Source organism: Hippopotamus amphibius, chromosome 13, assembly GCF_030028045.1.
Source record: "Hippopotamus amphibius kiboko isolate mHipAmp2 chromosome 13, mHipAmp2.hap2, whole genome shotgun sequence".
Lineage (NCBI taxonomy): Eukaryota > Metazoa > Chordata > Mammalia > Artiodactyla > Hippopotamidae > Hippopotamus > Hippopotamus amphibius.
In genome coordinates, this window is record NC_080198.1 from 41,826,688 (window position 1) to 41,852,736 (window position 26,049).

The 26,049-nt window shown below is 46.2% G+C and overlaps 1 protein-coding gene across 1 annotated transcript in view; it reads left to right on the forward strand.

Annotated features, from left to right (window-relative positions):
* The first annotated feature begins 1,563 nt into the window (after positions 1–1,563).
* CDCP1 (CUB domain containing protein 1) overlaps positions 1,564–26,049 on the forward strand; it is a 46,625-nt gene continuing 22,139 nt past the window's right edge. The window contains exons 1-2 of the mRNA XM_057705548.1: positions 1,564–1,772; positions 25,199–25,408. Of these exons, the coding sequence (XP_057561531.1) occupies positions 1,691–1,772; positions 25,199–25,408 (292 nt within the window). The 5' untranslated portion in view covers positions 1,564–1,690. The remainder of the gene's footprint in view (positions 1,773–25,198; positions 25,409–26,049) is intronic.

Genomic DNA, 26,049 nt, shown 5'->3' on the forward strand with positions numbered 1-26,049 from the left:
TACTTCCAGTATTTTCAATTCAACACACTGCCGCCATCACCATCATCATCACCATCATCATCATCATATGTGGAAAACAATGGTGTTATGGATGCTAGGAAAAGACGCTGGGGTATATATGCCTGCTTAGAATTAGAAAAATGGACAAAATCTGCTTTACTCTCCTGTCACCATAAACATATTTGAAGCATGTTTAGATTTTCTGAAAATTTCTTTCTCTTGATGAATCTGCCCTCAATTCCCTGGGGAGCACCAAGAGCCTCCCTACTTTTCTCATTCTCTTCCTTCCCTCTAAGGCCTCAGTTTCCCAGTCTGTCTGCCTGAGGAGGAAAGTGAACTGGAAGGTAAACTCTGTTGTTCCCCCAGCTCACAGTCTAGGCCCTGCCATAGGTGGAGGGGTGGGGGACAGTCATGCCCGCAGCCTGGACATCCCTGCCTCCCTTGTGGACTGTGGGCAGAGTTTGCTTTATTCTCAACATTGAAGACACATAAAAGGAACGGGATGAAGCTCCTAAGAGATTGTTTCTCACCCTGTTCCCAATGAGAGTAGGGAGAGCCTGGATAAGCTCAGTTCCTCCAAGAATCAAACAAAAGTGGAAGCTGAACGTAGACCAATGCTCTTTCACGTGCTCTGCTTCCAGGTTGTTCTGGGTGACCCTGGCCCAGCCTCTGGCTGCCCACTGGCACAGACAGACCCAAGGGGGCCCTTGGAGTCGTTTCAGCAGAACCTTGGTCTGCTAGGTGAGAGTCCCTGAACCATCCATTGCCTCTCCTTGTGGCCCTGTACCCTGGATTTGGTGCATGGTCTGTAGCAGGGAAGGAGAATCCACAGGACCTCGGAAACCAGAGAAAGGTGGCACACCAGCAGTTGGAAGGAGGAAATGATGCCCAGCGCCACTGATTTACAGCCCAACGATTGGAGTAAATGCCTCATGCCAGTACCATTCATGCTATTCACAACTCAAGGAAGGGGCCCCTGTGGACCTGTTCAGGTTTCTTTTCTTGTCCCTCTCCAGCCTCATGCATTTATTCACTCACTCATTCACTCTTCAAAAATGTAACAAAGCAACCCCGGTTGTGGAAACCTTTTCTGGAGCTATCAAATCCTGCATCCATAGATTACTAACTGGCCTGGTGACCCTGGGCAGGTTGCATGACTCAGTAAGTCTGTTTCATCTGTTATGTGGAAGGGATGCTGTGAGCATGAGAAATACTGTCTGTGAAGTGCCTGGAGCTGGTAGCAGGCTTACAGTTCTGCAAAGACTAGCTGTAGCAACGGCTTTAACGTTCAGCGAGCCTCCAGCCCAAATCAGGAAGCAGAGTCAGAAACCAGAGCTTGGGACAGTGAAAGGCTCACTGGCTTCCCCAAGGGCGACCTTCGCGCCCGTAGACAAAGCCTTGAGAGGGACGGCGGCCAGGCCCGGGAAGGTGGCTACCGGTCCCAGCGCTCTGGATGAGAGAGGCGGGTGCAGAGGCAGGAAGGGGAGGAGGACAGGGAGGAGGGGACTGACCCGGCCAGCTAGTGCTCCCGCGGCGCTGGGCGGGGCCAGGGCCAGTCCGCCCCGCGCGCAGGTGAGCGAGCCGGGGCGGAGCGCAGCGAAGCCGGTGCCAGGCTCCGGCGCCCGCGGCTGCTGCTCCGAATCCCGGGCCACAGTCGCTTAACCCGCCGAGGCCTGGGCGCCCCGCAGCCATGGCCGGCCTGAACTGCGGGGTCACGGTCGCACTGCTGGGGGTCCTGCTGCTGGGCGCCGCGCGGCTGGCCCGCGGAGTGGGTGAGTGCGGCGCTGCGGGGGTGCGGGGGCGCTGAGGGTCGCGACCGCCCGCCCGTTCGCGCCAGGCGGAGAGGGGGCGCAGGGGTGCGAAGGGTGCAGGGTGGGGCGGGGGCGGCGCGATCGGGGGGGCACCGACGGCCGGGGGCCCCCCGGGACGGCCCGGCTCCCGGGCGCGCGGCGTCGGGCGCGGTGGCCGGGCCCTTCTGGATTCCGCGCGACCTCGCCCAGGGCGCAGGCCGTGGCACGTGGGGGTGTCCCCGAGCGGGGAGCCCCGCGGTCGGGGGCACAAGCCGGGCGGCGACTGAGAAGGAGGAGAGAAGGGCGCGCGGAAGCCGGGCCCGGGGGACCTCGCTGAGGTGTGAGGTGGCGCGCCGCGCGCTCGCGGGGCTCTACCTGAGTTATCGGCGGCGCCGGGCTGGGCGTGAGGAGGGACCTCTCCTCTCTGCTCACTCTCTACCTCCGCGCCTGGGCCAGGGAGACGGGGCGAGAAAACCGGGGTTTGGCGTCACGACATCCCACCTAGTTTCTCACCTTTTCCCCTGTCCGCCGCTCCTTTCTCGCTCTCCCGACGTTCAGGAACATTCATTCAAAGATGAAAGCGCTTCTGCGGCGCGGAGGCTCCGCACCCCCCCGCCCCTCGCACCGGCGGGTCGTGGGCTTTGACGGCGGAAGGGGGTCGTCGGAGGGGGAGGTCCAGAGGGGTGTGGGAATTCCGAGTTCCGGTGGGGGGCAGGGAGCGCCGCATCCCGGCTGCCTGGGCCTGTGAGGAGGTGCCCTGCGGGCCCTGGAAGTATTAAAGCCGTTCTGGTCTCGTCATGTAAGAACTTGATCTGAGGCCTTTTCTGAGACTCGTACAGGTTGTGTTTTTTTTAAAGAGCTAGCCAGGAAGAGATTTGGATCTTTGATTACCCTTTGCTGCATCGAAGGGGACGTTTGTGTTTGGCAGGCAGGTAAATTAGGGGAAATTAAGTTAAAGAATCAAACTAAGCGGATGAGTTGAACTTGGGCGTTCCAGCAACTGCCGTCATGACAAATCCGAGACAGGAAAGCTTCCTGGTTCTTTTCTCCAGCAGCACCAGGTGACATATTGCTGCACAGGAGATGGGACGTTGAAAAAAGTGTGTGCATATTTACTGTATTTATTGTAATTTAGGACTGAGTTTTCGAGATTTCCCTGAAGAAAAAAGTCAGTTTGAGAATAAAGAGTAATTTAGCTAATGAAAATAGGTGTACCCATCTGTGAGAAAAAAGTGTGCCCACCACACTTGAGAGCTGTCTTGAAACTCCAGGAATTGTCTGAGATGTTTCCGGTTGTCTGTAATAACAGTTGAGAATTCCACCAATAAAAGTAGGTGGACATGTGTTAAATGTAAATTAAGGCATCCGTGCATTACTGACAACAATGATAGCCTGTCCTGAACTGACTTCTGTCACGGGTCTGATGCCTCCCTGTGGCCTGGAGACGCTGCCATTTTGGTCTCCAGTGGCTCCAGTGGAGTCTGTTCTTTCCAGGAAGTTCTTGACTGTTGGAGCCATGTCTCATGGTTCATTGTATACATACAGGAAGCCCAGGAACTTTCCCATTTCACTTTCTTAAATTCTTCCTGTGGTCTTGGGAACTGGACCTTTGAGGCCATGTCGCTGGGATGAACTACAGGTTATGCCTTTGTGGTTGGAACAGCCACAGTACATTTGCTTTGCCCAAAATCTCGGGGTTGGTCTAACTGATGGGGGCCTTTGAGAAGTTACTAGTGTCTGTCCTGAAAAGGTGGAGAAAGCCAGAAAGCCTGGCACGGTGGATTTAGTTTCTAAATCCCTGAACTCTCTAAAGACTCTGCAGAGTGAAAATGAAGTTGGTGTCACTGCAGAGATGGAGAGTAAAGGAAGATTTGCATCTTGGTGGGGTGTGTTTGTTTGAGTTTGTTATTCCCACCAGCACCCCCGCTTCTAAGAATGAAAGATTGATTAAGTTAAAATAACCTTGTTAAAACCTCAGCTTGTGGCTTTTCTAGAACCAGGGACCAGGGTTTGGATCAGTGACTCCATTCTTGCTGCCATTGTTTCCTGCCAAAAATATGAATAGACGTCAAATGATGTGTTCACTCACCCCGGGTGAGTGTGTGTGTTCATCATTCTTCAGATCCAAATGAGGAGCTGGTGGCTGTTTCCTGGAATGTGTAACTGGCAGAACTGATGAGTCCTCCCCTCACCCTCCCCCACACTCACGCAGATTTATGTGACACAGTCAGACACCGCTGCTCTGCTGGTTGTAGAGATGTGCCCAGGTGCTGACCCATCCGCCTCAGGGTTCACCTCAGATGCAACTGTTTTCTCTGTAATGACTGTATCCCCTCCCCGTTCTTCTAGGGGTTCTCCCAGGCTATCAATGTGGGGAAAAGAAGTTGAAATTATTTAAATGTTTTACGTTTTATATATATATAAAATTATTGTAGAAAAATTTGCAACAAATATAACAAAATCATCTGTGAGCAAAGCACATTGGTCATTTTGGTGCACAGTCTTAGTGTGTGTGTGTGTGTGTGTGTGTGTGTGTGTGTGTGTGAAGCCAAAAATGGGACCATCCCTTTGTATAGCTTTAACTAGTCCCCTATTGGTGGGCATTTAGATTGCTTTCAATTTTTCCTACTGAAAACAGAACGTGTCCAACAATCACGGTCTGTTCAGTGAAAAGACATTAAGAATTATGTAGCACAGATTATATAATGAGTATGAAATATTATCTTTGTGTTGCCGAGGTTATAAAGCAGTATCAGCTGCATTATCCCATTTTGATATATCTGAGAAGGTGTTCCTGTGGCTATATTGTTCTGCACATTCTTGACTATTTTGTCCGACTAGCATTCTGGAAATAGAATTGCTGGGAGAAAAGAGTAGAGAGAAGGTTAGGGTTTTGAATACACATGTCCATGTTGCCCTGTGGGGAGCTTGTCCTGTTGTCCTGGTGTACATTCCGGCCAACAGAGTGTGAATGCCTGTTTCCCACACTCCCCCGGGCTGTCATCATTGTTTCACGAGCATCTGTGGAAGAAGCATTCCTCCCTCTAGCTCAGCAAGCAGGATCTGAACAGTGTTGGTGGGTATTCAAGTATCTTTGGAGCACCCCAGCTAGGTGGTACAAGCAGTCCAGCAGCACTTTTTTTCTTTTAAATCTTTATTGGAGTATAATTGCGTCAGAGTATTCTGCTAGTTTCTGCTGTACAACAAAGTGACCAGCCATATGTACACACATATTCCCATATCTCCTCCCTCCCGAGCCCCCCTCCCAACCGCCCCATCCCACCCCTCCAAGTCCTCACAAAGCATCAAGCTGATCTCCCCATGCTCTGCAGCAGCTTCCCACCAGCCATCCACTTCACACCTGGCAGTGTGTATATGTCAACGCTACTCTCTCATTGTGTCCCAGCTTCTCCTCCTCCCTCCCTGCCCCGGTGTCCTCAAGTCTGTTCTCTATGTCTGCATCTCTATTCCTGCCCTGTCACTAGGTTCATCAGTACCATTTTTCTAGATTCCATATATATGCATTAGCATACAGTATTTGTTTTTCTCTTCCTGACTTACTTCACTCTGTATGACAGACCCTAGGTCCATCCACCTCGCTACAAATAGCTCGATTTCATTCCTTTTTATGGCTGAGTAATATTCCATTGTGTATATGCAGCAGCACTTTTTTTTGCTAAAACAAAAACAAAAACCCAGAACTGACTCCCTTGGCTTATAATACAAGCCTCACCTTTGATTTTGCTTAGTGGTGCTGACTTTGGTTTGGACGGAGGAGAAGGGGAATTTGCTGGTCAGAAGGATCCATGATTGACATTAAGATGGGTGGGATGGTGGGGGCTGGTATGGGGGAACCATGGCTAAGTGTCTCCATCTGGGTGATTAAGAAAAATTCACACCCTTTAATTATCATTCTAAATTATAAAAATTATTCCACAGTCAAATTATTTCAAACCACTTCCTACAACCTTGTAATGAGCCCATCACCTTCTCCTGGGCAGCTGGCAACATTTTAGAGAACATGGCAAAGAGAGCCAAGTTCTCTTCCTCACCTCTTTGTAGAATACAAACCTTGGATTTGTATTCAGTACATAAGTTTTTTGTTTGTTTGTTTTTTTAATTACTAACTACTACTTGTAATAGCTAACACATACTGAGCTTCTGCTCTGTGCCAGCCATTCTTCTGAGTATTTTACATGTAAGCATCTCCCACTGAACATCAGTAATCCATCCCTAGAAACCAGACATTCTGCATGAAAACACTAACAGATGCCCTGCATCTTATTATTTCATGTGGGACGAACTGCAACAACCCATTGCACGAAACCCAAACCCCCAGCAGTTTCCAAAAGCATAATGAAACTCCGGAAAATACCCGTGTGTAATCAACAACCAATTCTATTAAATGTAAAATGCATAAGACATCCCTTCTGGATTGCCAGACCATTTACGGTATGTGGCTTTTCACAGACAATTTCTTCCTGCACCCCTTTTGTTGGCACTCACAGGCATCTCCACTAGATCCTAACATTCTGCCTGTTGTATTTGCAACATACATTTTGTTTCAAATGTTGTGTTGCATTTGGAGATGTAAATATACATGTTTCCTAAATAGACATTGGCCAGCAATAACTATGATGGATGACACAATGTTTGAGTAATAAAAACTCAGCTGTTCCCTCTTGAGAAAATGTACCCTCGTAAATCAAGGAGTTGAGGAGGCATTCTTGAGTAGACCTGCTAATCATTTAGCTCTCCATCCTCAGGGAAGTACTCCTATAACCCCCTGAATAGAGGGGCACAGAGAGGTGAAGTAAGTTATCCAGGGTTACCCAGCAAGTATGTAGTGATGCTGAGATGGCAGCCCAGGTAGCTTGACTTCAGAACCCAGCTTCTGTCACCAGTGTGCCAGGCCCCCTGTGCACAGTGGGACTCCCAAAGACAGCATTTGCTGGTCATCTTAGAGACCGTGTCTGCACTCCAGACATTTTCCTTCATTTTCTGAAAAATCAACCAACACGTAGTGAGTGCCGTGTTCATATTTGTTTTAGGAATGTGTGTTTTTGGGGGGTTTTTTTGAAAATTTTTTATGGATGTCACATTGGTTTATAACATTATATAAATTTCTTGTGTACAGCATTATATTTCAACTTCTGTATACCCTATGGTGTGCTCATCACCAAAAATTTATTTTCCATCCATCACCATACAGTTGATCCCCTTTTCCACATTTGCACCCTCTCACCCTGTCCCTTCCTCTCTGGTAACGGCTACTCTGTTCTTTGAATCTACATGTTTGTTTTTGTTTGGTTTGTTCATTTATTTTGTTTTTTGTTTGTTTGTTTTTTATATTCCACATATATGTGAAATCATACAATCAAACAGATGACTTCCTCCATCTAATAGCATAATACCCTCAAGGTTCATCCATGTTATCACAAATGGCAAGATTTCATCCTTTTAAGGCTGAGTAATATTCCATTGTGTGTGTGTGTATCTATTTATATGTGTCACGTCTTCTTTATCCATTCATCCATAGGTGGGCACTTAGGTTGTTTCCATATCTTAACTATTATAAATAATGCTGCTATGAATATTTGGGTACATGTATCTTTTAGAATTAGGGTGTCATTCCCAGAAGTGGGATAGCTGGATCATATGGTAATGTGTGTATGTTTTTAATATGTAAACAATTTAAAAACTATGCTTAGAAAAAGAATTACCTGTACATGGTAACAAAATTTCAAATAGTACAAAATGATCTATGGGGGGTTTGAGGGTAATATGTCAACTTCTACCTCTAACCCTAGGCCTCCTCCCAGAGGCAGCTGTGGTTTCTTGCACATTGTTCCTGAGCATATACAAGTTTACAAATATACATACCTCCCTTCTTTACACAAACAGGAACACAAATATAGTATATAGTATAGGATATGTCCCATATGTGTCTTGATTTTTTTCATGTAGCAATCCATCTTGGTGCTAACTCCATACCAGAATGTGCGGAGCTGTCATGCTTTTTTGACAGCTGCATAATATTCCTTGCCATGGGAACATCATGTTATATTTAACCAGCTGCTTGTTAATGGATTGTTCCAATCTTTTGTTGCTATAAACAGAGCCTCATTGACCACCTTTGCAGTTGACTTTGTTGGGTATATGGACAAGTTTATCTGTAAGTGAAATTCCTGGATGAGGAATTACTGGGTCAAAGGGTTTGCACAGAAAATGTCAGAGCAAGTAGAAGAAAGTGAATAACAGGGGAAGCAACTTGCCCAAGAGCCCAGCTAGTAAGTGGTAGTCCTATCTGTAAATCTGGGCCGTCTCGTTTCAGAGTACAGGCTCTTAACCACCCCAGGCTGCAATGTACTCCTTTCTTTATGCTTTCCAGTTGAAACTAATCATAAACTTTAGACAAGGGAAATATTTTGAATTTCCTTCCAAACATTTACTTTCGGTTCCATGATCAGAATGCCATGAGCACTGTGTATCGAGAAGGCTGAAGACAGGCTTGCTCTCTGATAGCTCTTCATGTTTGCATTGAGGATTGATTAATTCTTAGTGACTTTTTTACCTTGGTAAGTCTAATAGTTAAGGTGTAACACACTTTGAGATGCTATAACACAGACCCAAATGTGTCTAATGGCTCAAACACAATAGATGTTTATTTCTTGTTCATAGAAGGTCCTAAACAGGGGATCTCTTCTAAGCAGTGATGTGGGGACCCAGGCTCCTTCCACTTTCTGACTCCACCATCTTCAAGAAGAGTGGCTTCTGTGTCCATTCATATCAAACTGATAGAAGGAAAAAGAGCAGGAGTGGTCTTATATGGAGGGTTTTATGGTCCAGGAATGGAATTTGTTTCATATCACTTCTGCTGCCACTCTGTTGGCTATAACTCAGTGGCATGGCCCCATCCAACTGAAAGGGATGGGATATAGTATAGATGGGAGCCCAGGAAGAAGTCATTGTCCAGTTGGCAATGTGGCCAACAGAGTGGTAGGAGCGCCAGACTTAAGGGTCAGGACACCTGGTTCTAACTTCAAGTCTTGTCAACAGTTAGCCTTATGATGTGGGAAAAGTTGCCTCATCTCCCTGGGCCTCAGTTTTCCAATCTTTCATGTCGGGGCTTGGACCGTGCAAAGGAGCTACCAGGCCTAATGTCTTATAAGCTGATTTATATCAGAACTGATTTGTGGACCTTCTGGAGACCCCTGAGATAGTAGAAGAGCTCAGGCAGGGTCATATCCAATCCTCATTAGGAAAGTGGCTGGAATGGTGCTTGGGACATAGCAAGTGCTTGATAGATATCTGTGGAATAAACAAATGGATAATCCAGGTCAACGCCAAGTCCTTCCAGGAGAGGGTACAAGTTTATAGACGTTAGATGACTTCTTCAAGTCACACTGTGAGAAGGTGGTGAGGGCAAGTTCTAAAGCCCAGGTCTTCTGGCTCCAAATCTGATGCAAATCAGACAGAAGAGGAGGAGGGGGGAAGCACAGTCCCGGTGACTGCATGTGTGCACTGGGAAAACTAGAAAGTAGAAAAAAGGAAGTGTGGATTGACAAATGGGACCACAGCTTTCTGTGTGCCTGCAGAGTATAGAAGATACCTTCTTGGTGGCCTGGGTTCTCTTCCTCACCCCAGGGCCTGGGATCTTCATTCTGTAGAACATGCTTATAAGTCTCTGCTGGTCCCTTTAAATGCGTATCCAGGAGGAAGTGGATGAGGGTGTAGGTGGGTTTTCGTGAATGCTGTCCCACTCCTGGATACTTCCAAGGGAATAACTAGAAAATGATGGAGATAAAGTAAAAGAAGCAGGGTGTAAAGTACTGTGTATGTACAGTGTGACTCTAGTCATAGGAAAAAAGACTGGAAGGAAGTAATTACACCAGAAGCATCTGGCCTACGGTGTAGCCAGCAGAACTCTCCTGTGTGAAGGACAGCTTGCTGGAAGCCGTGATGATCGTGACAAGGACTTTGTATTGTCCTGCACTTTCTCCCATGTGAACCACATTGCTTCACAATATCCCAGCTTGGTTTGTTTGGTTTGGATTTCTCTTAACAGTAATATTGAATTTGTGAAAGACAGCAGTAGAAAATCAGAATTTGTTTTACAGATATGTACTTCACAAACTTTTATAAAATTTAAAGTTCTTTCTTCAGTTATTGTACTTAAAAAATAATCTGCACTTTTCACTTGTCTCCTGAGTACAGCCCAAGCCAAGGGCACCACTGAAAACCTTATTGGTCTGACTTTGCCAGGAAGGGGCTGTCCTCTTGGAGAGGCCGTCCATTCTGCCAAATGGAAGTGCGGCTCAGCAATATACTATGAGTCCATTAACCATCTCACCTCAGAGTGTGAACATCTTTAAATGATAAATTTAGAAATATTTCAAAAAAACAAATTATAACTATTCTGTGAGCACAAATGGTATAACTTTCTTTGTTTTAAATGCAGAGTAAATATTTCCGACCCTCAATGACAGAATATCAAAGTATTCTGGGGGAAATGTACCATTTCTGCAAAAATGTTTGGGTGCCAACCTGCTGCCTTTGGCTGTTACAATAAAAGACAGTCTCCAGAATTGAGTGCATCAACTTTCTGAGTCCAAAAATTACACGGAGTTCAAGTTAGGCTGTTGTTTTTGTTTTGGGGTCTGCCCAGTTGGCCGTGTTCAATGTCACACAATGCTTGGAGCCATGCGGAGGCTTCTCAACACTTGACAATGTGTGATCCAGCTGGGAGCTGAGCTAGGATGGTGTATGTCCAGGCATGTGCTGGATTCCTTCAAGCAGATGTTTTATCTTCCATCGTGGTGCTGGTGGTGGGGACATCAAGCTATCCAAACAAGAATGTGTGGCTAAAACATTTTTTAAACTGAGAACAACTCACAAACATTTGGTGGGAGGTCCCAGGACATCATGGAGGATGCAGAGCTGGTGAGATGAAGCCCCTGAGTGTGAAGGGCTCAGGGCACCTCCCGGACCCAGACAGACACTTGACTCTGGTGCAGAGTGGCACACTGGCCACAGAGGAGAAGCCAAGAGCCAGCAGCACAGAGGGTGAAGTTATCATATGCTGCTGCTCCTGATAGAAACCTACACTGTGCTGGAGGCCCCAGCCAGCTGAGGGCACTGTCTCAGGAGGACTCAGCCTGTGGTGATGGGCTGTCTTCACCACCAACCACCCGCTGACAAGTCTCAGTAGAATGGGGCCTTGGAGCATCTTTGAGGCATAGACCCAATGAAAATAGTGTCTGTAAATCACTGAGCACAGTGTCCAGCCTCCAATATATTCCTCACTTGATAATTGTTATTACTTTGATTATTTGAGTTGAGCCCAAGAAGAGCACTGAGATTTTCAGGAGCAGACAACCTGGACCAAACTGCAAGGCCGTTGTCTCTGTAACCAGGCTGCTTTTGGGAGACATGTTGGTTGTTTGAACCCCTGCTACTATACACTGTGTTTCAGTCACTATCCCAGTGCCGTCAGCTTTGGGCCCTTATGAGGAAGGGGAAGGTCCTAGAATTGAAGCTGCTGGATTAAAAACTGCAAGATAATTGTTCTCAATGGTGCTAAAACATGTTTTAAAAAATTGTTTGCAAGCGAGCACCTGCGCACGCACGTGCGCGCACGCACACACACACACATTTCCTTTTAGCCAAGGAACTGATCAGACCGGTTTTATATAACTTAAACATCATGCCCAATTACACATGAGAAGTGAAGAGAATGTCCCCGTGGGCTTCTGAAGATTACAGCTTTCCTTGTGAGCAGATGTCATAAACGGAGACTGGGCTGGAGTGTGCCAGGCCGTGACACCGGAGCTGGGTATTTCGTGGAGCCTGGCAGGGCCCCTGCCTGTCATCCCTGCTGAGAGGTGGAGGATTTCCCAACTGCCCTGCAGTTGCTGACAGTCTTATCAGGCACTTCAGCCCTGGGCTGTCAAGAGCAAGTCCTCAGCTTGTCACAACAAAGAAGACATTTTTCAAATTGTAAACAGTGCTTGGGTCATCTTGTAGAAGCCCATTCCCAACGCAATGCAGCCAAACCCTTGAAGAAACATCTTCCAGCCTCCCTGGTTTCCGCTTCTGTGGGAATACAATTCCAGTTCCAGTCAGGAAGGTATGTCCCACTGGCACCTTGAAACTCCAGATGAGCATCTTCTTCTCTATCCCTGGTGACTGGAGACTGGAAACAACCCAAATGTCCATCATTAGAAGGCTGGTTAAATTAATGATGGTACATCCAAATGGTGGACTGCTACACAGCCATTTAAATGAATGGGGTGGCTCTCGGTGTACAGAGATGGAATGACCCCCAGTATATATTCTGGAGGGGAAAATACGAAATTCAGAACAGTGAGGATGGTATGCTACCCCTTGGCAAAATGAAATGAAATAAAATAAAATAGGAGTGCCTTCTAGATATATGCTTACATATTTTACTTTGTGCTTCATGTATTTTTTATCTAAAAGTAAAATATATTTTCAACTTTATTGAGATATAATGTTCATACCCGAAAATTCACCACTCAGTTGCATTATTTGATGAGTCCTGCCAGGTGCCTGACACAATGTTTCAATCACCCTGCAAAATTCCTCCAGACCCCTTTGCAGGCAATCCCTGCCCCTTGCCCCCTGAAACCGTTGATTTGCCTTCTATCACCACAGTTTTATCTTAAAAGTAAGTTTAAATTAAAAAAAAAGTTTAAAGCCAGTTATGAATGTAGCAGTGATTGTCCTCAAAAAAGTCTGCAGACGCTTCCTGCAAGAAGTTGGTTGTACAGAAGGGATGGAGTAGATATATTAAGTCACTAGGAGTCAGGGAGCTAATGACCAAAACTGCCTTCTCCACCTGGAGCAACTTTTCTTGAAAAGCAATTTGCTGCACTTCCCACCCCCCTATCCACTTTTAGGGCCTAGCACTGAGCAGGCCTAGAGAATGTGACTGTTGCCTAGAATGTCTTGAAAAGAGCGAGCCTAGTCTTAAGTCACTTGGTAACAGAGTCCGTTCATTCTCCAGATGTTGGAGGCCCATTGTGCTGCATGCTAGACATTAAGAGGTAGAAAACCCAAGTCCCTTGCTCTCTGGGGGCTTACCGCCTAGAAGGGATTCACACATGTAAACCAGGAGCTACAAAAGGGTGATCTGAGGGCCTTGGCCCAGTTCTATTTGATGTGTTTTGAAAAAAGCTGAATCACAATGTATTTAGTAGAGCATGTACCCTCTGATTCAACAGAGGCCCTCCTCACACTGTTGGCTTTTCTCATTTACATTACCTGCCTGGGCCCTGAAAGCATTTGCATTTGAGACACTATCCAATGTGGTAAGTACAGCAAAAGATATATGTATAAGAACTGCAGTAAAGATTGGGGAAGGAGAATACCTTCCACAGGTGGGAAGAGAGAAGGAGGAGGACAGGTGTTCTGGTGTCTGAGGTCTGTGGAACCTCATAGTAAAACCCTAAAACATGACCTGGAACAGACGTATGGCTCTGTCATTCATCACCAGTAATCCCACGGTGTTGTTTTGATATTTTGAAAGTGTTCTCCCACCATCTCTGAAAAGACAGCTTGCAAAGTAATCCTCTATCTGGAAGAACGTAATGAAGAGTAATCCTTCAGCTTATGATTTATGACTGGAGACTGGCTAAAGGAGCAAAGCGGAATGTAGTTTGAATGATGATTAAACTCCTCAGTACTCTGGGGTTTTCTGAGTTGTATTCCCATCCTCCTCTTCCTTCCTTGGCAATAGCACTTAGCAGCAGGACCAACTCCTACTGTGAGGAAGGAGTACGGGTCATGAAAGGGAAAGTGCTCTGAACCACAGCCTCTCTCCCTTTCAGGAATAACCATCTACTTTTTTCTTCCACCTTCCAACACAATGTGCTTTGGAGCCAGGCTCCTCAAAACCCCTAGCTCAGCATTCTTGGTCCCTCAACTCAGTTTTTCACCTCCCTGAATTTATGGCATAATTATCTTAAGATCATTAGCTACTCCCACCACTGGCACTGTCCAGGCGCCAAGGGCGGCCATCCTAGTTGATGTAACACCCTGCCTCCATAAGGACCATCCTTGCTGATATAATTTTATCCATGGTAGCTGGACACCTATAATGTCCATTCTTGTTGATGTAACACCACCCGTGTTAATACCTTCTGTAACAGTCATCCTCGTGGACCTACACCTTCCATAACAACCATCCGTGTTGACACAGTACCTTCCATAATGGCCCTCCTCATTGACGTGACACCTCCTGGAGGCTGTCCTCACCCCTCTGGATGAAGAAAGCATGTGTCTGTCTGGCCCCAAATATTTCCTAGAGTGTGCAGCCTTCCTTTACTGACCTGTTTTTACCGTGAGCTGCCTGGTTTGCCAGAGGCATCACTGTATTGACCTGGCCCATGGTGGTTTGAGAGAGCTTCACTCAAAGACTTATCCTCCAAGTCAGGCTATGTGGATGGATCACCCCCCACCCTTACCCCTGCCTTTAAGATTGCTAGAAACAATGGTAACTAGACTTATCATGGTGATCATTTCATGATGTATGTAAGTCAAATCATTACCTTGTACACCTTAAGCTTACACAGTGCTGTATGTCAATTATATCTCAATAAAACTGGAAGAAAAAATTTTAAATAAAAAGATTGCTGGAAACAAAACAACCAAAGGTACTAACCTCTACTCCCTGAAAACAAGATGTTTAAACAGAAGGATGTATTCCCAGTTGGCTGCAGCCCTGGCCCTCTGGGATAGTGATATACCCACCTACTCTCCCCAATCCTATCCCCCTAAGTGAGCAAGAGATTGGGTCTCCGCAGTTAAGAAACAGTTAGACCTGATGTGTGTAGATTCTTTTTTCTTTTTTAACTTTTTATTTTTTTATTTTTTACAATAAACTGCATATATTTAGAGTGTACGATTTGGTATCCCAGTCTCCCAATTCGTTCACCCCCCCCAACCCTGTAGATTCTTATTTAACTATCTCCCTACTAACCTTTTATCAGAGGAACTTGAACAGCTAACCTCTGATGGCAAGGTGAGACCATTGGCAAAGGACTCCAGGGAACACGGGAAAAATGGGAATTTCAGTAACTTCTGAACTTCCGGCAGGTGGAGAAGGGGAAGGCCCCTCATTCTGTTCATGTCCCTGAGCACATATACAGGTGGATTTTTTAACTCTGCTCCTTTGATTCTTCTGCATCTGTCCTTGTGATCCTCAGTGACTTTCAAGGTCATTGTGACTCGTACTTCAAGGTCTGGCAAAATGAATCTTTTTAACATTTCATAAAATGTTAATATGATTTACACTGGCCCTGAGGCAGTTTAGCATATCATCATGAATTATTTGCAGTGGTTATAAACTCAGTTATATTTGTTATTTAATTCTGCAGCTCCCGCATGCAGTCTCTTATTATGCAGATTTCTCTACCTCTGTGAGCCTCTTTAAAATCATCCCTCCACCCAGTACAATTCCATTCAATCTGGAGTTAAATGTTAAAGTTTGGGTCTTAAGGCAGCAGGAAGCCTTAAAATGGCCATGGTCCCAGAGGGGTTTATACATAGACGTGCTCATTTGCTCCAGATGGTGGCCCAGACAGGGCCCATGGCCTAGTTATGCATCTCTAACATACATCTCCTATATGGCATGTGTCTCTGGTCATAAAAGGGAAAAATTGGTGGCTCCCTGCAAACCCATCACCACTTTAAAAAAGTAACTCAAAGCACAAGCCCTGCAGACAGTTGATCGCTAGTGTCCACTTTAGAGAATCATTCAGTTACTTTAGAAAATTAACTTGCATCATCGCATATAAATTTCTCTCCTGAGGAGTCTGGGAATTAAGAGTAGGGAGTGAATGGATGGACACAATGGTCCCTGTTTTAATAAACTATTCCAAAAAGTCAGATTGACTTAGAGCGCACATGCTTTCTTTTATTTAACATTGCTCTTTGAACTTTATTGTCCTCTATGATTGTTCTAAGAGCTATGGAAATAGTAAACTATTTTAAAGGGAATTGTGGGTCTCTTTCACTGAGGGGAGTGAGGACATAATGTCCTTCGAATTCTCAGGTCTGTGGATGAGATTCCCCAAAGCTGGGCCCAGCCTTGTGCATCTCACCATTACCTTGAATCATGTGTCCAGAGTCAACCTTCTTTACAATTACAGAACCAAGTTGTCTTCGGGGTTTCCACTTCCGTTGTGCGTGCCCTGGTCCTCCTCCTGTGCCTTCTTCCCTGCCCTGACCCCTGCCCCTCCAGTGCAGGCCTGGGTCCCAGTTCACCCTGGGGCAGGGCTGCCCTTGGTCACCCCCAGGCCCTTTATTTATAACTGTAGTCATGTTCAGTCCTTCCTGGTGTGTTAACTGATTGTTACAGTGTTTTTAGTGTATGGGCTTAAAATGTGGCCCTGTTCTTTAAAGAGCCTATGAAGCTGTCGTGGTGGAATGGCAGGCTAGTTCTTCAGTTGGGAGGTGCACATGCTATTTGGGGTTGGGGCATGGGACGGTCCCTGTCCTGTCACCTCCCGTGCCTCCATACTTCCAACAATAGCCGGAAGAATTCCCCCAGCTTGGCCTGACCCCCACGTTCAGCTTCTTTGTGGGGACGCTGTGTGGGCAGCCATCAGCCCACTTCCTTTTCCTTCCAAGAAAGAGAATGAAAAAAGGTTTGGCTCTGCTTTTCCCAAGTCCGGCAGGCCAGACGATTAAGGTGGCTGGAGTGGGGAGGGGGACAGGGTTGTAGGGGAGCATTAGTGTGCTTTCTCAATCATGTCCTGCCTGATTTCCAAACCAATGAACGAGCAGCTTTACAGCTCAGATACCTGGAAGGACAGGTGGGAGTCTCTTTCCAGGAGGAGGTATTTCCTGCCAAGCCAGCCAGAGGTCTGGGTTGAGATTCTTGCAGCCCAAGTAAAGGGGAAGGAAATTCAGGAGATGGGGGCTTGGGGAACTCTCCTAAATATAGGTGTGATTTTGCCCATGAACCTCACTGACAGTGGCCTTGAGAAGTGAGCCCCTCGGGCAGGGGCTTCTGGAGGATGCTTTTCTTCCAAGACATGGCACTAGCCCTTTATACCCAGTGCTTTGTTCCAGAATTATGGCTTCTTTTTTCCTGCCACTAACTTGACCACTTGCCTCCCTTGCCCATAACCCCCAGGCAAGCCTCACAAAGCTGCAGAGCCATCAATGGCTAAACTGGACAGGTTCCCTTTCTCAGGTCCTTGCCCTGAGACGCTGCCAAAAGAATCACACAAAAGAAGAACCACGCCCCAAACATTTTGAATTCCAGGGAACTTGAAATCTTTAGTTTAAATTCAAACCACATCTTCAAATTATTTTGAAACGAAGTGCCTATTTAAACAACGTGCATCTTAAACAAACACCTCTCCCTTTTGATATCCTGGAGATTCCCTGGAGAGCCAGCAGCTGGGGAATGTTTTATTCTGTTTCTATTGTTGATGATGATAATAGGCCATTCTCATCACAAGGCTCCTGGCCGTGTGTGGACTTCCCTGGGCAGGGCTGGCTCTGCTGACGTGCTGTTTTTCATGTGCTGGGCTCCAGCGCCAGGCTGCTCGGGCACAAACCTGGTCCTCTTACTAATCATATACGCCTGGGCAAGTTACTTGACCTCTCTGAGCCGCGGTTTTGTCATCTTTAAAATGCGGGTTAACATTAGAACCTGCTCTGTGGGGTGGCTGTGGGCATTTATAAATTCTTATCAAGTGCAAGCATGGACCCTGCACATACTAAGTACTCAGTGTTAGTATTAAGACCAGCCTGGTATCTAGACTCCACAGGCTTCTCACCCAAGAAAGGCTGATTCGTTTCTGAAACAGCAACTTGCCTTGTGGTTCTTTTTGATGTGAATGTAGGAAATTAATTATTTCCAGGCAGGCAGAAGGCTGGTCTTCCTGCCATTGGTGAGACTTCCGCCTCGGTTTACCAGTCTGTAAGCAGATCTGGTCAAGGCCATGCCAAAGAGATTTAGCGTGTCTACACCAGTTATTCCTCTACCGCCTGCAGGCCTTGCTGCCCCAGGTCCACTGGATTAATAACACTCTGACTTTGGCGGTGTGAGCATCTGGCACCCCCTCCTCACAGCAGGCCCCATTCAGCTGAGTTATGTTGGTTCTGATGCTCAGGCCCTCCCTGTTGGCCAAGGACTCCACATGCTTCATAACAATGGCAGCACTTCCTCCCCTTCTACTGGTTGATTCCACCAGCTTTGGCAACTTCCTGGAGGGCAGCTCAGTGTTTGGGCTTCACCCTGGGAGAATGGGGAGGGCAAGTGTGCTGAGGTCAAACCAGAATCTCCCAGCTGCCTCCTGAGCTCAGCAAACAGGGACGTGAGGTCACTTCTCTGAGCCTCAAAGGGATGCTGGAGTCACATGAGTCAATAGTTGTAGAAGGACCTTAATAGCCGGTGGGCAGGGCCAGGCCAGGGCAGGGGAGGCGTGGAAAATTTAAGGAAGCATTCACACTTGCACAATCCTGAGTGTAATGAAGTTTGCTCTTAGGTGCCTTACCTGCTCATCCTCGTCCGGCCCAGCCAGCCGGGACTCTGGGCTTTAGATTGAGAGCCGAGCTGCTGCTACAGTTGTTTTCCTACTTAACACCCTTCAACAGTTCCCAGCAGTACCGCCCCAGTAGCAGTAGCTGCAATGTGCTATCTATCATTACTAATATCAACAACGGCAGCTAACAACGCTTGACTACCTGGCACCGTTCTAAGCCCTTCATAGGTACTAACTCATTTAGCCCTTATAAAAATTCCATTATTACCCCTATTTGCAGGTAAGGAAAGTAAGGCACAGGGAAGCTAAGGAATCTGCCCAATGGGACACAGCTGCTCAGTGGTACCAAGTCAAATTCTAGAATCTAAGCTCTTCACCACTACTTAAAGCTGCTAACATATGCTGGTCCCACTGAGTGAAGTCCAAACTCCATGGCAACAACCAAACCCTTTCCCAGCCTGGCCCCTGCCTCTGTGTTCAGCCTCCTCTACCCGCATTTCCTTGCCCTCTGGCCAAACCAAACTCCCTGGAGTGACTCCAGGTGTCTTCTTCACACCTGTGACTTTGCACCTGCCATTCCTTCCACCTATTCCTTCCAATACCCATTTCTCTACAGGCAAACTCCTTATTCATTTTCCTAGACCCCTCTTAAGCCTCCTCCGTGAAGGCTTCCTTGACCACCCCAGATAGTTAATAGCTGACCTCGGCGTCTTCAGAGTACCATGAACTTCCTTGGTGCCCTCAAATTGCTGACTATCTGATGGGGTCTAATGGGGCAGACAGACAGTCAAACATACATTCAACTCCTGTGAATTCAGCAATTGCCTTCCGCAGGGAGTAGGCGGGAGAAGTCATGCAAATGATGTGTGTCCCCACGGGGTGGAGGTGGGGTGGAAGGGTGAATGCCCATCCCTTCTGCTGGTGCCCCTTCCTCCGGCTGTCATAATATGAGCATCCACAATTTAACAAATTGGATTTTGCAAACCTGGCCCCTAAAATCAAATCAGTGCTTTATCTGGGGCTCAGTCTGAGAAGAAGGAGGGGGAAGCAAACACCAGCCACAGCCCTGTGGACTCTTTGAGAGAGTGATGTGGGTCTGCAGTGTGACATCTTCCTGAGAGAGGACAGGGCTTAATTCCCCAGAAGTGGTTATCTCCTTAGGGGCTTGCTTCGGAATCTGACTCCCACGCAGACTGTGACTGATCGGCCATGCTGATTCACAATCGTACTGCTTGGTTCCTGAGTCTGAGTCCTTCACATCCTGGGCATTAACCCCATAGGTCTTCATGTGTATCTTCTGGTGCCCAGGCTGTGCCCAGTCCCTGGCTGGGAGCTGTCCTGTTCATCTTCATTGGACAGAGAGAGTGGATGAGGGCAGAGTGTCCCAGGAAACCACACCCAGCTTTGAGGCAACAGGTTCTGACCCATCTAAGAAACTGTAAATTACACCTGTCAGTCTTTTAACCTCTATTAGACACATCTGGGAACAGATAACTTCCTGGTATTTACCTGGTGAATCCCCTTCCTTACATTTGCTTCCCTTACAAAGAGATAGGATGGCAGGGAAAGGAATAACAGGGGCATTTGTATAATATCCTGTGATATGTGATTAATGAACGGTGATTAAAACAATTGGAAATTCCCACCTGAGAAGCCGCTGGTGAGGCAGAAACTAGCCAAGGCATCCTAATAAGGAGAGGTCGGAAGGCAGGAGAGCTGAAGATGAGAGCTGTGAGTCATGAGCCTCTGTGTGGTGCCTGCAAGCTCTCCAGCCCCACAGCCCACACGCTGCTAATGTGAGGGTCGCCTTGGATTTCTTTCAGCCCGTGCGATCTCGAAATCATGGCAGAATCTGGAGCTTTGGGTTTCTGTGAACTTGGGTAATAGATCTTCCAAAATACCAGACCAATGAAGTACCAAGTCCCCAGGGAGACAAAAGAGATGTTGAAGAAGAAAATGCCCATCCATTTTCTTTGAATTACAGTACATTTATCAAGCACTCAGATGTGCCAACCTGACTGGGGGTGGGGGTGGGGTGGCAGGAGGCTGAGATTTATTCTACAGTGTTGGAATTTTCAATTTCAAGGGATGATTAATGGTGGTGAGTGAGGAAGAGGGAAAATGTGCAAGCAAGATGTCATTCTCAAACTCCAAGCATTTTTGATAAATGAGATATAAATGGTTTTACTCAAGCAGTGGGGGTCTCTCTGCTACTTTTATTACAGTGGGGGCTGAGTAAGGAGGGTCTAGATTTCAAGTGTATACATGGTTGAATCATTATCTTCTCATTCTGGCTCTCCCCCTCCAGCTAGTATATTTATCATTGATGATGAGGGGGGACAGTTGAAAATAACATGGCCTTTGCTGTGACCCTAGGAAACAGCATGTAATATAAATGGTCTCCTGCTGCAAAGGTGGATAAGCCCTTTAGTGCTCCCTGGGCTCTGAGCCAGGTGGGGATTCTCTGATCTGGGGCACTGAAGGAGAGATACGAACTATGGCCTGACTGTAGAACATGCTGGGTTGGTCATCCTGAAGTCAGAGCAAAGAAACATGGTAAGATGTTAAAAGTCTACCCCAAGTGAGTCATTTAACCCTTACAAGGCTTCATCTGCTTTGTTTCCAAAAGGAGTTTGGATGAAAATCTGGGTTATTTAGACCCAAAATAAAAAATATAAACAACAGAAGTAGCATTAGCAATTCATGAAGGAAGAATTGGCATATTCAGTCATTAGAGTTGGGACAATTGGTTTTCCATATGGAAAAAATAGACAAAAAAGGAATCCCTGCCTCCCACCATAGGGGAAGAAAAAAGTATTTCGGATTCAGATTCCCAGGTCCCACATTGGGCCTACTGTGACTTAGAACGTCATCATTTTCAAAGCCCTCCATGGACCACTTAGAAACCCCTAGTCTAGACTATTAACTCCCAGAGGGCAGGAACTCCACAGCTGTTTTTGTCATTAAATCTTTTGCACCCAGGATGGTCCCTGGAACGTAGCATGAACCCAGAAAATGTTTGAATGAATAGTTGATTTCAAAGATTCTAAAAGAAAAAAAAATGAATTTTTTCAAAAGATTGTACATTTTTATTTGGCTGTCATTGATAATGGAATAGACTGTCATATATGCAGAATTATTTGGGGTACTGACCTGGCTGAAAACAGAAGAGAAGAACTGAATGGAGAAATTTTACTGAGATCAGCCTTTTCTTCTCAAAATCTAATTTAAAGCTATTTGAAATTATTATACATAACTTGGGAGAAACTAGGCCCACCTCAATATATTATTAAACCATATTTTAACTGTGGTCATGATTATTCTTTCTTTCATTTATTAAGTGCCTGCTTTGTGTAGAAATACAATTTTTCTAGCACAAGTTTTTTCCCCTCTGTTTTATTTATTAAGGTGTAACTTACACATTATAAACTTCACCAATTTTAGGTACATAGTTTTGATGATTTGTGGCTTTTGTGTGCAACCTATAATCACCACCGTGGTCAAAATAAGAGAATGGTTTTCTCATCCTACAGAGTCTCCTCTGCCCCTTTGTATTTCATCCCATCCCCTCCACCTCCAGCCTTAGGGAACTGCTGATCTGCTTAGGGTCTAACACTCAATTAAAGTAACAGTAACCATGACTTCCCCAGTGGTCCAGTGGTGAGGACTGTGCTTCCACCGCAGGGGGCCTGGGATTGATCCCTGATCAGGGTACTAAGGTCCTGCAAGCTGTGAGGCATTCTTTATAAAATAAAATAACAGTAATCACAGTTGTAGAGCCAGGAATTTTTTTAATATTTTTGCCAAAGAGAAGAAATAAGAAAGAAATTGGTAACCTAGCCAGCCAGGCTGCAGCTCTGAGGTGATTGCAGCTTCACTTGACAGTGAATTAGCCCCCGTGGAGACCCAGGGTTGGAGGCTGTGAGAGAGTGTGCCGAGCCTTCGGAGACCCCGTACCCCAAGACTTTTTTTTACAAATAACATGGTAAGACCTTCTTTATGATTACAGAAAGAGAACGCAAGGGTTGACACATTCAGCCCAGATATACATCTGACAACTGGGTTTCTGAACATGCATGTAGACTCATTTTTTTTTTTTTAATTTTATTTTTTTTTTGGGGGGGGTACATCAGGTTCAATCATCTGTTTTTATACACATATCCCCGTATTCCCTCCCTTCCTTGACTCCCCCCCCTCGAGTCCCCACCATAGACTCATTTTTAATCTGGTATCTTAAAGAACCCCTGGGCCTTCTGATCTCTTTCAGAAGATTCTCAGCGGCCATGCTGCTTGAAGATGAAGCATTCAAGGAAAGAAACTTCTGCTTTAGAGAATGTTTTCTTTCTCTGAGGCTATTAGTTAAAAAGCTCAGAGTCCCTGGTTCCCACCCAGATTTATTAGCCCAAACTGAAATACAGGAATAGTAGTAAGTCTATGAGAAACTAAATGCGGCAAAGACAAGAATGTGGAGATATTTTTATGGTGCTGTTGGGAGGGGCCTCAATTGTGCCTCCATGTGGGTACCAGGCACTGTTTGGGTCCTGAGGCTATCAATGAAAAAGACAGGCAAATTCCTGCTGCCTACCTGTAGGCAGCAGCTCCCATTCTGATCGCAGGAGGTGGGAATGAATAGCACAGGTCCTCTCAGAGAGAAGAGCAGGGATGAACAAAAAGCAGGTGCAGGATGGCTGGGGTAGCTATGGAGTGAGCACTTTAGGTAGCTGGTCAGGGTAGACTGCTCCGAGGAGGTGATCTTTGAGCTGAAACCTAAATAACAAAAAAGAACCAGCTCTTGCTAGGGAAAGAGCATTTCAAAAATCAGGACCAGCACATGCAAAGGCCCTGAGGTAGGAAAGAAGTTGATGTGTTCAAGAAAGAAGGCAAAGGTGGCCCAAGCACAGTGACCAAGGTGGAGACGGGTACAAGCTGAGGTTAGAGAGATAAGACATTTTGCTCCAAAAATGCAAATCTGAGCACAAGTCACAAAGCGAACTGTGCTGGTGCCCCTGTGCTCTGAGAGATGTGTCACTGCTGGGCTGTAGTTGGGAATGCTTACATTTGCAAAATCGCTTCTTATTTCCTCGGATACTGATTACAGATGAGCTAGCAGGGAAGGTAGAGCTTTTCTAGCCCAACCCCCTGATTTGTAAAATGAGGCCCAGAGAGGGTAAAGTTCTTCCCTCGTAACCTGGAGGAAGTATTTGCGTTCATTATCACAGGTTGAGAGATCAATTTCCACCCTACATAAAGAGCTGCTGCCTGGTGGGGCTGGTGCAGAGTGAATGGGGGGTGGGGAGGGCGTGAGGGGTACAAGAGAAGGTTGACAAAAATCCAGACAGCAGCTGGGCTGTGGGAACACAGACACTCCCGTGCAGTGAGTGGGAGGAGAAGTGAGTACAGCTCTCTAGCAGGCTAGCAGTTCTGATAAAATGAAAGCACAAGGTTGGTCAAAAACTGGAAAGAATGCAAATGTCACTGAATGGGTGCCTGGGTAAATAAATTGCAGTCTCTCCAGACAATGGAATACTACTCAGCAGTGAAAAAGAACAAACTGCTGGCCCATGCAGTTATGTGGGTGACTCTCAAACACACTGAGCAACAGCAGCCAGGGGTAAAAGGGAGGAAGTGAGTATGCACACTGCTTTGCAGGAAGGTCTAAGTCAGGCAAAACTAATGGATAGTTTTCTGGGGCCAGGACTGCAAAGGATGCCGAGAGAACTTTGGAGGGTGATGAATATTTTTATATTTTGCTTGTGGTGGTATACGTGTGTATACACATTTGTCGAAACTCTTTAGGTCCTTTTATAATGTATATAAATTATATCTCAATAAATTTGATTCTAAAAATTTTTTAAAGGGAGGGAAAAAGTAAAGCTTTTGATTAAATTCTATATAACCAGCTATTCACTGGCTAAGCAGTTACTGAGCCCCTTCATGTACAAGGCGCCATAACAGGTGCCGACCAGCTGTTTGCGCAGAACACGGTGGGACAGAGGCTCCAATGCCAGCCTCTCTGTGAGCCCCATGATTCCCTCCTCCAAACAACGGGCCCCCCATCCTCTGCTCCCAGCCCATCAGCCACCCAGAGACCCTAATCAGAACCCAAGTCAGGGAAGGGACAGTGGCTACTAAGAAGAAAAGTAGCTCTCCCTTTTGGTCTGAGAGGACCTAAAAATCCATGAAGCAAAGGGAATCGGAAGGAGATTGGGCTTGTTCATGAATCAGGGCCCTGTCCTGACTGGTGTGTACCCACTCCTCTGTTTAGTAACCAACCCCCATCTCTCTTGCTTGATACTGTTTGCTCAAATAATTTTGCTGCGCCTCCGTCTGAGGTATTAGCCTTGTTTGACTGTAATTTTCCAAGTTCATTGATACAATATGTTTGTATCTAATTTCTGCAAGTTTTCCCAGCCTCCACTGCTGCATATATGTGTGCATGGGGGCCTATGAAGTGGCCTGGGCAGGAGATAGCCCCTTTTTACAGATAAGCACGTCTCTCTGTAGAAAGACAGTTTCTGTGTGTGGACTTTCACCTACATTCATATTGTGAAGAGATGTGGCAGTTTCTCTCTATTTAGTGTTATTGCACAGATAGGGTATCTGAAAACATACTGCTCCGGACACCTAGGATGTGATATAGTGTTTTTAATTTTCAGAAAAATTAATCAGCCAAACAAGAGCTGTGTGTCAATGCCCAGCCCGCAGTGGCCGGGATCTTGCCCACAGGTAAAGATAATACTGTCATTTTGTGTCATCCCACTTCTCACACCTGGGAGAAGGAACAAAGGGGACAAGGAGGGCATCCTCCTGGACCAACTGAGGGGACGGCAGCAGGTTGGCAGCCCTAAATCATCCTGTTCACTCCATTTTTCTTCCTTCCTTCAGAGGCTTATGAGATTGCACTGCCACGTGGAAGCAACATTATGGTCCTCATAAAGCCTGGGACTCCAACTCTGCCAGTGAAGCCCTGTCACATCGTTTTTTCTAAAAGATGGGTGACCACGTTGTCCATCAAAGCAGGAGAGAAAATAGTCTTTTCCTTTAGCTGCCGGGATCCAGAGAATTATTTTGTTATCGAAATCCAGAAGAATATTGGTAAGTATGCACTCAGGGACAGTTCGGCTTCCCTGCCTCTCTTTTCCACACTAAGCCAGCCTCTATTGCTAGAGAGGTGAGATCTGTTCTGAAACTCTGCACTCTCTTTAGCTTTTATGTGGCCAGTCACAGTTTTAAGTGCTTCACATGGTTTCAGTTGTTTAATCCTCAAAGCAGCCCTAGGAGAAGTTCTCAAAGAAAGGAACTTGCCTAAGACGGCATAGCTGGTGTGTAGCAGCAAGACAGGAACCCAGGTAGTCTGGATCCAGAGTCTTTGCCAGTAACCACTATGCCACAGTGTTTTGTAACAGAGCTACAGATCCTCAGGTGATGCTCTGTCTGATGTGCTAAAAACATCTGGCTGAGCAGGAGCAAAAGTCAAGGGAGTTGGAGGACAGAAGAATTGGAAGGTTGAGGAGATAAGAGTGGGTAAATGGGTCCACAAGGCACAATGGGAAAAAAACAGTAGCTTTGCAGGCTGAGGGACCTGGGTTTGACCTCAAATGCCAGGGCTACTGATCATGTGGGCTGATCCCATGGCTTCATATGAGTTACTTAACTGCTTTGTGATTTAGTTTTCTAGTCTATAAAATAAAGGCATTGTTCCAACCAATAGGGATGTTTTGAGGATGAAATAAAAT